At 32.6% G+C, this 12207-nt stretch overlaps 3 protein-coding genes across 3 annotated transcripts; 2 read left to right on the plus strand and 1 right to left on the minus strand.

Annotated features, from left to right (window-relative positions):
* The first annotated feature begins 2265 nt into the window (after positions 1 to 2265).
* Positions 2266 to 6243, plus strand: LOC145166292 (calcium-dependent protein kinase 26-like). The gene is made up of 8 exons (XM_079085231.1): positions 2266 to 2433; positions 2772 to 3583; positions 3657 to 3800; positions 3958 to 4110; positions 4195 to 4310; positions 4400 to 4567; positions 5529 to 5753; positions 5830 to 6243. The coding sequence occupies exons 2-8, from the start codon at positions 2845 to 2847 to the stop codon at positions 6061 to 6063; spliced, it is 1779 nt and encodes a 592-aa protein (XP_078941357.1). The 5' UTR covers positions 2266 to 2433; positions 2772 to 2844; the 3' UTR covers positions 6064 to 6243.
* Positions 6244 to 7689: 1446 nt separating this feature from the next.
* LOC145163880 (uncharacterized) lies at positions 7690 to 8139 on the minus strand. Its single transcript, XM_079082628.1, has one exon. The coding sequence runs from the start codon at positions 8137 to 8139 to the stop codon at positions 7690 to 7692; it is 450 nt and encodes a 149-aa protein (XP_078938754.1).
* A 1371-nt stretch (positions 8140 to 9510) lies between these two features.
* LOC145163881 (tubulin-tyrosine ligase) lies at positions 9511 to 10358 on the plus strand. The gene is made up of 2 exons (XM_079082629.1): positions 9511 to 9851; positions 10166 to 10358. Exons 1-2 carry the CDS (start codon positions 9511 to 9513, stop codon positions 10356 to 10358), a joined length of 534 nt encoding a protein of 177 aa, XP_078938755.1.
* The last annotated feature ends 1849 nt before the right edge of the window (positions 10359 to 12207 follow it).

The following is a 12207-nucleotide window of genomic DNA, read 5'->3' on the forward strand; positions in this document are numbered from 1 at the left end:
ATGTTTAGCGAGATAATAGCATAAGTTGTAGTTTGTTCAGATGATTAAGACGTTAGGGGGTGTTTCTAGAGGTTGTAAGTTCAAATCTTTTTTCAAACATTTATTTTTGCAGCTCCTTTTATATAGCTTTATACGAATTATACATATTATATTATGATGTGAAAATTAAACACAAGTACTGAGTTGTTCAAGTGGTAAAGTACTGAACTTTTAACTTTGTGGTCCCTATTTTGAATCTTGGCACTTACACGAATGTACTTTATTTTTTTTATTAGTTTTTCAACTTGTTTTTTAAAATCCTAAAATTGTCTCACATCGGCCATAACATGAAACATAGCTCCTATACATCTGTTATATAAGCAACACAAGCTTCTCAATTTTCAACAAGTTAAACTTTTGGGTTTGAGTTTATATACCCGAAACCAAGTTTGGAAAACCGAGAAACCGAACCCATCGGTTTGGGATACTCTTTTACTGTGACCTTGACTCTGTCACTACCTTCAAACTCATTTGCACACCACTGTCAAATCAACTTTTCTCTTTCCACTCAGTTTCACATATTCTATCCCATAACACATTAAAACCAATATCTCTTATGCCTCCCAACTGATTCAATTTTTTTTTAAATTAATCATTTACTAATTTAAAACTAAAAAAATCAAAAATATAATTAAACATAACATTTTATTAAATAAAAACATTAAACACTACAAAGGGTATATAAAAAGACCAAACGACAATGAAAACTCAAAGATTGTAAGTAAATTCTTAAAAAAAAAAAAATAAGGTGATTTTTTAAAATATTCAATGCCGCCTGTTATCGAAAGTCTTGTTTTATAGTGTTTGCCATAATCAATTTTTGTTTTAAAATACCGAAGTCGGAGATTTCGGGCGCACGGATATTCATCTTTTGGGTGAAAATGGAATTGAACTCAACAATTGTCACCCGTATATCCTTTAATTTGGAGGTAATTTGATGCGTTGTACGATCCAAACCCCCAAGTTATTGTTTAAAGTGATAAAGATCCATTCCCAAAAAATCGAATGATCTTTGTAGATTTCCTCAGTCACTACATTCCAAAGTATCAATTGTATGCTTTCGCTAACGCCACTTCTTAATGTTCGGACCATTGTTTGCACGTTTGGGATTGGGCTGAAGTTGAATCCATTTGAAATGAAATTGAATTGGAATGGTAGGAAATGAGAATGGAATTTGAAAAAATTAGAATGGAATGGAAAAAATACATGGTTTCTGAAATAGTATAAGGCTGTATTTATAGTGTGTAAAGTAGATTTAAAAAAATATAATATATTAATAAATTGTAATTTTGATCGTTGGTCAAACAGTTAACAAGAATAAATGTACACATAGAATAAGTAACAATGTGTTACATAGCCCGTTTGTTCTTTCAATTGGCATTATCACGGTTGGAGGGCTGATGGTTCCGCCACCTAGGTCTCGCAAATGAATTGGGTTCGGGTTGGCGGGTCAGAATGCATTGACCCAACCCAACCCATATAATATATGAGTTGGCAGGATGGAAACATCAACCCAACCTAACCCACATAACCCGCCGTTTAAGTATATAGGTTCGCAGGTCGGTGGGTCGATTTCGGGTCAAAGAGTCGATGAGTCATTTTTGCATAACTTTTCACATATTAAATTTATACGAATTATACATGTCTATAAATTAATTAATAATTAACATTTTACATCGACTATAATAAAATAACAATCAAATAAAAATCTAACATAATAAGTTAATAAGCAACGTATTTAAAAAAAATAATAATAATAAAGAGGTTATCAATGTTGTATATCAATTATATTCTATTAATTCATAAATAAAATTTTAAAATTTATTAAATATAATATATATAGTTGGGTTGACGGATCAAAAATCTCAACCCAAACACGTTTATCTTCGTGTCGGGTTTGTGTTGCGAGTTGGATCGAGACTTGTCATCCCTACACCACCAACCCGCACTATATTACTGTCGGACTCCGTCCACCCTAATCATTATTAAAAGTAAAAAAAATAAATGAATAAAATAATAGGATAAGTATATATGATGCTTTCATTTTTGTAGTGGAGGTATCAAGGAATAGTTGAAAGTTGAAAATATAATAAAGTTGTTTTAAAAAAAGAAAAAGAAAAAGATTTAGATAAAGTCAAAGTGAGTTGTAATATGGGTCAGCACCCAATCATTCGCTTCGTCCCAAATTTCGTCAACAAAAGGTGAGGCCACTTTCCATATCCAAAATCACATCAACAACAAACAAACAAACAACAAGCCTTTGAATATTCGTCGACGTACCGATTCAATCATCATCGTCTTCATAATTTAATTTAATTCATCATCGTCTTCAACGTGATCGCCTTCATCGTCTTTACGAGATCCACAAATCTTTCCTCCTCTTCGTGCATACATGTATATACATTTCTTCATATCGCTTCAACTAATTATAATAATTTCAACTTCTTTTCTTCTTTCGAAAGATTTTCCATGTGGGGTTTGTCTCAAATCACACCAGATTTCAAGTCTATTTTGTCTTTTTCAATAATCGTTCATATGCGCGTCTTTTGTCTCGATTAGGAGACCATGTAATATGTTTAATGAATTAATTAATTAATGATGAATTCAAGGCTATTGGCCACCCGATCTGTATAACACGTTTCTCTCACTTTCTTTTTTGTGATTAAATTTGTCTTCCTTCTTCAATATCTTTGATTCTTATGATATTATATATATTATACATTTGTTTGCAGTGAATTTGAATTGGATGAATGACGAAGAAGATGGCGTCAGTTTAATTGTTCCTAAGGAATTTTGATTGTTTTTATGGGCAATACATGCCGTGGATCATTCGGAGGAAAAGGCGCTAAAAGCTTCAATCAACCTGAACATCGTTCCAGTATCAAACACGAATCTTCTTCCACCCAAGTTAACAAAAACTCAACAACGAAATCGAACCCACAACAACACACAACCCAAAACAAAGCTTCAAAGGATTCAACTCCGAAACCCCAAATTGACGACGACGACGACACCATGAATCGCACTAGTCAACCATTCTATGTCATCGGACATAAAACCGCAAACATCCGTGATCTTTACACTTTAGGTCAAAAACTAGGCCAGGGCCAATTTGGTACAACCTATTTATGCACCGAGCATTCCACTGGTAATAATTACGCCTGTAAATCCATTTCAAAGCGGAAATTGATTTCAAAAGAGGATGTGGAAGACGTAAGGAGGGAAATCCAAATCATGCATCATTTAGCAGGCCACAAAAACATCGTCACCATTAAAGGCGCATATGAAGATCCTTTATATGTTCATATTGTCATGGAGCTCTGTGGTGGTGGAGAACTTTTCGACAGAATCATTCAAAGGGGACATTACAGTGAACGAAAGGCAGCCGAATTGATCAGAATCATCGTTGGTGTCGTCCAGGCTTGCCATTCCCTCGGTGTTATGCATCGCGATTTAAAACCTGAAAATTTCTTGTTGGTTAACAAAGACGATGATTTCTCACTCAAAGCAATCGATTTTGGACTCTCCATTTTCTTCAAACCAGGTTAATTTTCATAAAGTTTTCATCTTTTTTCCTTTTTTCAAAATTTCTTCTGCTAATTTGGATTCGTATGTAGGTCAAATCTTCACAGATGTAGTTGGAAGCCCATATTATGTTGCCCCTGAGGTGTTATTGAAGCATTATGGTCCAGAAGCAGATGTATGGACAGCTGGCGTCATTCTTTACATTCTTTTAAGCGGTGTACCTCCCTTTTGGGCTGGTATGTTTTATAATTTATAAACTAACATTTTTTTATTATGGCTTGGGAAAATTACAAAAAAATAGCAACTTACTCTATTCTCTCTACCAAAATATGCAATGTACTTTGTGTTTGCTATTAGGTGTAAATAATTAACAAGATTTAATTATTTGTGTAGAAACACAACAGGGAATATTTGATGCGGTTTTGAAGGGTAATATAGACTTTGATTCAGACCCATGGCCACTTATATCTGAAAGTGCAAAAGATCTTATTAGAAAGATGTTATGTTCTCGCCCTACAAATCGATTAACTGCTCATAAAGTTCTTTGTATGTCCTTTTTTAACCTTTATGAATCATCTTTTTAGCTTTTTTTGTTGTATCTATTACTTGTTTTTTATAAACAATTTACAGGTCATCCATGGATATGTGAAAATGGTGTTGCACCAGATAGAGAACTGGATCCAGCAGTTCTTAGTCGTTTGAAGCAGTTTTCAGCCATGAATAAGTTAAAGAAGATGGCTTTAAGGGTATAGATATGTGATTTATGAATCTTGTTTTAGGATATTTTTATATGGAAAAGAAGATATTTGAGATTTTGTTGATTTGATTGTTGCAGGTTATAGCTGAGAGCTTGTCAGAAGAGGAGATTGCTGGTTTGAGGGAAATGTTTAAGGCAATGGATACTGATAATAGTGGGGCAATTACATTTGATGAATTAAAAGCCGGTTTAAAAAAGTTTGGTTCTACATTAAAGGATACAGAAATTCGAGACCTTATGGATGCGGTAAGACTATTATTCAATTTGGAGTAAATTATGTTTTTGGTCCCAAAAGTGTTTTTATTTTGTAATTTGGTCATTATTTGATGTTCTTGTAACGTTTTTTTATCTTTTTTCCAAGTAAATTGATTATATTTCTAGGACAAAAAACTTTGCAAGAATAGCTATAAATCAGGGACCAAAAATAGTCATTTAGTTGGATCAAGGACCAAAAACTTTACAAGAACCTCAAATAAGGAACAAAAATGCAAGATAAAACTGCAAAACGGCTATATTTAGGGACCAAAAATGTAAATTTTCGTAAATTTGTGTGAAGCTGTTTTTTTTTTGCCATTAAATGTTGTCTAGATAAATGGTGAATGATGTTGAAAAGATATTTGAAAAAGTAATGGCACAACAAATGAGGTCAAATTTGTAAAAAGTCAAAGATTTAATAAAAGCCTCAATGTTAAGTCAAAAAATCACTCATATAAATTAAAATTAAATGGTCATTTAGAGTGCGTTTGGTTGTGGAATATTTTCCATTTTTCCATGAAAATTTTCAACTGAAGATGAAAATTTGAAAACGCGTTTAGTTGATTCAATTTTCTAAAAAATTCCAAGAAAATGAAAATTTTATGTTTTCCCAATTGTATATAAATTAGAAAAGTGATTTTTACAGTTTCAAAACTTTTTCAAATTTCTAAAATGGAAAATAAAGGCTCCATAGGTTTCACGTTTCAACCAAACGCATTCTCTAAAATTTTCATTAAAAACTAAAAATAAAAACTCAAATCTATTTTCTGAAAACGTTTTCGAGAATGAAAACAATTTTCTATAACCAAAACGCACCCTTAGATTTCAGAAAATAAAGACTTTTTGCATGCAACATTTTATCCATGGAGACATCATTAAACAATCATTAAGTCATTTCCATATTAAGTCCATTAAGTAAAAAAGAAAGTATCTAAATCGTGTTAGTTTCCAGGCTGACGTGGACAATAGTGGGACAATCGACTATGGAGAATTTGTTGCGGCTACAATTCATTTGAACAAATTGGAACGTGAAGAACACCTTGTGGCTGCATTTCGGTACTTTGACAAAGATGAAAGTGGTTATATTACGTTTGATGAGCTTCAACAGGCGTGTATAGATCATAACATGACTGATATTCTTGTGGAAGATATCATTAAAGAAGTTGATCAAGATAATGTGAGTTCAAATATTTTCAATGTATTTTTGTAATTAAACGGTTTATATTTATGTGGGTTTTATTTTTTTATTTCAGGATGGGAGGATTGATTATGGGGAATTTGTGGCGATGATGACAAAAGGAAATGGAGGAATTGGAAGAAGAACGATGAGGAATAGTGTGAACATTAGCATGAGAGATTCGCCAAGAGCTGCCCGGGATTCGCCAAGGGCTGTCTGGGATTCACCGAGGGCTGCCCGGGATTCACCCCGAGCTGCCCGTGATTCACCCAGGGCTGCCCGCGATTCACCAAGGGCTTACCTCCAGTAATCGTTCCTTGTCGTTGAATTGAATGTATCTTGTCTATTTTTTTTTTATGGTTCATGTAGAAAAAATGATTTTATGAACAATGAAATGTTAACCGGCCAATAAGAAAGCGTTAGCTAGTATTTGGTATGTAATAATCACGTTTGAAATTGAATGGAACAAATATATATATATTTATAATTATATTGCTCCAAAGGTACAACATGAAATATAAATATGTTTTGTGTAATGTATTTAGAAACATACCATAGTTTCACTAAAATTTAATGTTATAGAATAGTATTTTTGTTTGTATTAATCAAAATTTGCTTTAATTAAGATTTTAATAAGGTACAACATATAATAATTTTAAATAATCTATTTCATTAACTTAACTTTGTGTGTAGTTGGTTCTTCATGGAAGAAAGACGGTGTTGGATGGTGGTAGGTGGTGGATAATGGTAAGGGTGTGTTCGGTTCTGAAATCAGAATAAACAAAAACCGGAAATGAGAAATTACTATAACTGCTGAAAATCGAACCGGTATAGAGGAACTGATTCTGTTTAGTTGTGGGTACAGGATCCTTAGGGATGTCATTGACATCTTAAACAATATGATTTATCAAATATGTGAGAATAAAAAGCAACTAAAACTGTAGGATACCAAAAATTGATTGCTTTCCCACGTCATAAAAGGCCTTTTAATACGATGAAACTAGAAGAATAATCTTGCCCATGATTAGATATCATATCTTAAAACCCATGATTAATGATTACGACAACTTTTTTGACCTTAATTTTGATTTTAAAGGGTGACAACGAAGTATGTGATGTCGACCCACATGTATTGGTATTATTTTCGTTCGACTTATATGCATCAGTTTTATACATTTATATAGTCTCTGAAAAAAAAAAAAGTAATAATAATAATAATAAATAAATAAATAAAAACAAATAGAATATGATTGGCATTTGCATCGTCCACCGACACCTCCAAAAATTCGGAGGAATTATACTTATAAAAAAACATTTATTAATATGATTAAATCGTTTTAAATCCGATCATATATAAATAGAAAGTAACATGGGTTTGCTTCTATTTGGTCAAAAGGGCTTCTTTTCATCCCTTCCAATAGATTCTTCCCTGCTCTCTCTGTAAATTCCTTCTGTAGCAGATATTTTATATATTTAGTCATGATAAAAAAAGATTCCAAGGACAGAAGACAAGTATTGTTCAATCACATATCTTTTAACAATTTAATGGATGGAAGTAAGCTGATCTTACAACACATTTCTATAGATTTTAATGGATGCTTGCTTCTTACATGTAATGATGTAATGGAATAAAAAAAGAACAAAAAATTACAGAAACATAACAAAGCTGAGAAACCCATATCAAGGAATCAAAACTCAAAAGTATTACAAATATTATGAATGTTTATAAGAATTCAGTGGCAAAAATGAAAAATCATCCGCCGACATCGGGTTTTTGCTGCCGAACGGACGGTAGTCACCGGCGAAATGGTGTATTACTTGTCTTATGTTTATAATCGCTCTCTAATTTACAGCAAGTATAGGAATAATCGATACATCAAGTGAACATGTAGCTGGAAAATGGATTCTGATTTTCAACTAACCTTTGGTGCTATGCTCAAATGGCGGAACTGTAGGAATTTGAACGGATGGTCTGAGGAAGTCCGGCTTGATCAGATCCGACGAGCTTTCGGATCTCGGATCTGAACTTGTAGAGGATGTGTCTCAAGCTACCTTTGTTATGGCAACCGAGAACGGAGGTTTCTTCTTGATTCATCTCCAGATCCTGTGCGAATACTGGTTTTCTGGAAAGGATCCATCCCCAGCCACGATCCCACCAGGTCTTGATGGAGGTAGACGCCGATTCCCCCATTGAAGACACCGATTTGGAGCTGCGCAACGCCCACGCGGTAGTGTCTGACATCGTCGGCGGTTGGATCTGGAATGTCATAGAGGAGATCCTTCGGCGCATTCCGGCTCCGGCTGTTGCTGGTGGTGGGTCCTGTGTGGTGTTATGAGAAACTGGGAGAGATTTCTCCTTGTGGAAGCTCTGCAACATAGAGGTCATGGTGTTGATGAATGGGAACGAATCAGAGGGTGATGGGAGTTTGAAGCAGAGATGCACCAGGTCCAGGTGAATGTGAAGGTGAATTGAAGTAGAGAAAGGTTGTGGGATCCATCCATCACATTCTCATACCAAACATAATACATACATATATGCAAGTCTGTATTTGCATGTGATAGGTGGAAATATAAGAAACTTCATCCAACATTTAAAATACTTAGCGCATATGTATATAGAGTAAATTACAATATGTATATGTTAGATGTTTAATTGATTAAGACCATATGGTTTATATTCCATTATACAAATTATCACTTATGTATCATTTGATATGATTTGTTTATAGGACGAAACATTAACTAAACTTGGTTTAATCATTTAAAAATGCTGAACCAAATGAAACCGATCATAAAACAAAGTGGTTCATTTAGTTTGACAATTTAGGACTATAATGGATGTGAACTTTTTATACGTAAAGAAATACATATTGATATGTTTTTACTGAGTTTGGTAAGATATTAAGTTTGACTCGATCAGATTGTGACTGTTTAATACCATAGTTAAAATTTAAAAACATGTGACTCGGTCCTAGCTCATTTAATATGTCTTTTATTCATTCATATTTATGGTTATGTCTGGTGTTGATTTAATCAATTCTAACTCAATTAATAACTATCAACTAACCCTAGTTATTGTTTGGGTTTTCTAATATGTGTTTAAGGGTATATATATAAAAAAACATTAATTAAATGTGAAACATTTTTTTTTGAATGGCATGAATTATATTAGTTATAGTAAATATTCTTCATAATTAATGCATTTCATATTTTTCAATAACAAATAACTTTTATAATTAATATATTTTATATTTAATTATGATTTTATATTTTTCAATAACAAATATCTTTTATAATTAATATATTTTATATTTAATTATGATAAGATTTTTCATAATTAATATTTTTTATATACATCCTTATCACACTTATTAAAAAAATCTTGTGTTTTAATAAAGTATAATAAAAGACCATGGGAAATAGCCTAACAAAACGACTTGATTTCAGAATTTTCAAACCAAATGATCAAATTGAAACTCTTTGGAGAAATTAGCCGAACTACTTTGACTCAGTTGAGCCCACTTACTCAGTTTGGGCTTATCAAAAGGACCTCCACTTAAACCCAACCATGGTTTCCTTTAACCCGAGACTAAGGTCGTCTAGTCAATTGTCATGCATGCTCTCTCATTAAGCAAAACAGCAAACCATCGAGAAACAAAGTTGACGCTCCGTCGCTCTCCGATACCAGAACCACCGCCAAAATCCTCCACAGACTGAATCCAATTGAGAGTAAGAAAACCGAGTGTCGGTTTTATCCATGGAAGTTGAGTGTATGAGAGCTTGCATGAGAAAGCTCGCAATTTGGTACACCCCCAATTTCAAGCCTATCACTAATCACGATGAGCTTGATCGCATCATGTCTACCCTCGGTTTTCTCTCTCTACCACCAATTTCCACCACTACCGCCTCAACCTCCGCCTGGAAAGAGTACACCTTTTCTGCCGCCGGAATTTTTCTTTCCAAATCCCCCTCTCCGCCGCGCCCTCGCCTTCCATATCCCAGAATTGACGGCTTACATGTCAACACCTACCACGCGTTTTTGGATTCCGTCAATTTTTACCTCCGTATGCACAACATATCTGATATTTTCCATATTCGGTACGTTTCTCTTTCCTTCAATTGCTTTTGATTCCTAATTTCCTCCATTCATGTACAGTGTTCGTTTACTCCAGTTACTAATTATTGTTTGTGGTAAACTTTGACCCAAAAAAACCCATTACCAATTTACAATTTTTCCTTCAAAAGGTACTAGCCTTGAACCAAAGCATAATCAATATGAATTAACTTGTCTTTGTTTCTTCTCTGACAATCAATCACAAAAGGAATCCATAAATCTATTGCATTTTCTCCTTTAGAGTAAATCTGCGTGACTCCATTTGGTCAAAATTGATTTGATTATGGTTGTTTCTCAGGGGAATGCCATTGCACCATGTCCATGACAGAAACCAGAAATGGTCGAGAATGGTTGGAGATGATTTGGTTTATGTGTACAGAGAGGGAACCATGGAGTTGTCACCAACAAACAAAAATGTTGTCCAAAACAAGGATCAGAATCCAGTTTTGTGCATTGTTCCATGGACTAACATCAATGACAAGATGTTATAGTGGTAGAAAAGTAGATACTTCACCTTTGTTTAGATGAATATATGCACTAAAAAAACAATCAAACTAGTTCTTTCTATGTTCTTGTTGATATGGGGTAGTAGTATTAGATCATGACTTATGAGAATAGGAGCTTTTGATGGATCAGTAGATATGCTTGCTTTTGATTTATGTTTGTTTTAAAAAAGCATGTGAACTAAACTAATGCACATTCATTTTTATCTTTGTTAGGCTTTTTTTTATTTAGGCAACATAAAGAGTTGCATTTATATCAGAAGCACTTTTTTTATAGTTTACTGTCAAGAACTGAAAATGAAAGAGAACATATTTGTTTAATTGCTAATGCATTTTTTTTTTGCTTATATCCATGTTTGGGTTCTATGATTTATTTTAGTTCTTACCCCAATTATGTTCCATTATTCTGAGATGTTATATTTCACAATTGTGAAAACTAGATCAAACTACATCAACTAATATTACGATTCAGGTCATCCTTTTATATTTGTTGTGGCCAAGTCAATAACTTTTTCCATAGGTACTAAATCCTTATATATTATTGCAATATCGTTAGGTTTTCAATTTTTCCTTATTAGATTTTGCAATTACCTCCACATCACAACAATGTTAACTTTCTTTCCAAAATGGTCCCCGGTGACACATCAACAACTATTTATACTCTGAATTATTTATAATTAATAAAAAATAACACAAATATAGTAATTCATGATATATATATATATATATATATATATATATATATATATATATATATATATATACAAAAAAATTATAATCTGGAAGTTAGTTTAATTATTATTAAATATTTTATTAATATATAAATATATTTATCTAAGATTATATTAATATAATAAAATAAATAAATTAATAAGTTAATATAATATCTAAAATTGTAAATTCTAAATGATAGTTTGATGTTTATTTAGGTCCAAGATGTACACACTTGGCAATTGGCTTTGACATTGCAAACATTCTTACAGAATTTGAAAGAGAAGAATGATGGTTGGACTTGGATGTATGAAGTTTGCAAATCCGGGCTTTGCTTTGAAAGCCCAATGTTATAGTCTTTCTAACTTGTTAATTCGAACAATCGAGTTGACTCTCAGACATGTAGTATGATATTTAAAACAAAATTAGTAGTATATCATTGGCGTAAATGACATCTTATAGTCTCCTTCACCCATCTAAAGATTCAATCCAAGGCTCATTTCAAACGAAATCATCCCCAAATTGGAGTTGTGAACTTTTATATCAGAATGAGAATCACTTCACTTGTATGTTAAATATAATACAATTTTTTTATTAATCAAATTTGGTTTATGGATCAAGTAAAACAACATTAGAATTTAGATGTACCATACTAATTGTGGTCTCCAACTTTTGCGTTTGGTGACAAGACAAGAAGATTACCACCATCACCATCAATATCAATTATTCTCCTCCACTCTTTTATGCCTTTGCTTTTAACCAAATTATCCTCATTTAGTATTAGAAAAGCACCCATGAGCCATATGTAATATAGATAAATATGATACTTTAATATACGAAATTTCGTAATTCTTTTAAATCCGCCTATCTTCATTTTGATAGGAATAAGATGCTAGTAAGCATTAAACTTGCCATGAATTAAAATAATATATATCTTCAATTGATAATATACGGCAAAACAAATTAATAATAAAACATATTTCAACTTTATATTTATCTTTAACTAACTAAAGTATTAAACAAAATATCAACATATGTTATTTCTATCTTATGACATTTGACTTGGCCAGCCATCTCTGCATACTTTTCCTTTTCATCTTCTTACCTTTTGTATTTGATTTATTTT

The sequence above is a fragment of the Lactuca virosa genome, chromosome 3 (genome assembly GCF_052849685.1).
Source record: "Lactuca virosa cultivar CGN04683 chromosome 3, Lactuca_virosa_CGN04683_v6, whole genome shotgun sequence".
In the NCBI taxonomy this organism is placed as follows: domain Eukaryota; kingdom Viridiplantae; phylum Streptophyta; class Magnoliopsida; order Asterales; family Asteraceae; genus Lactuca; species Lactuca virosa.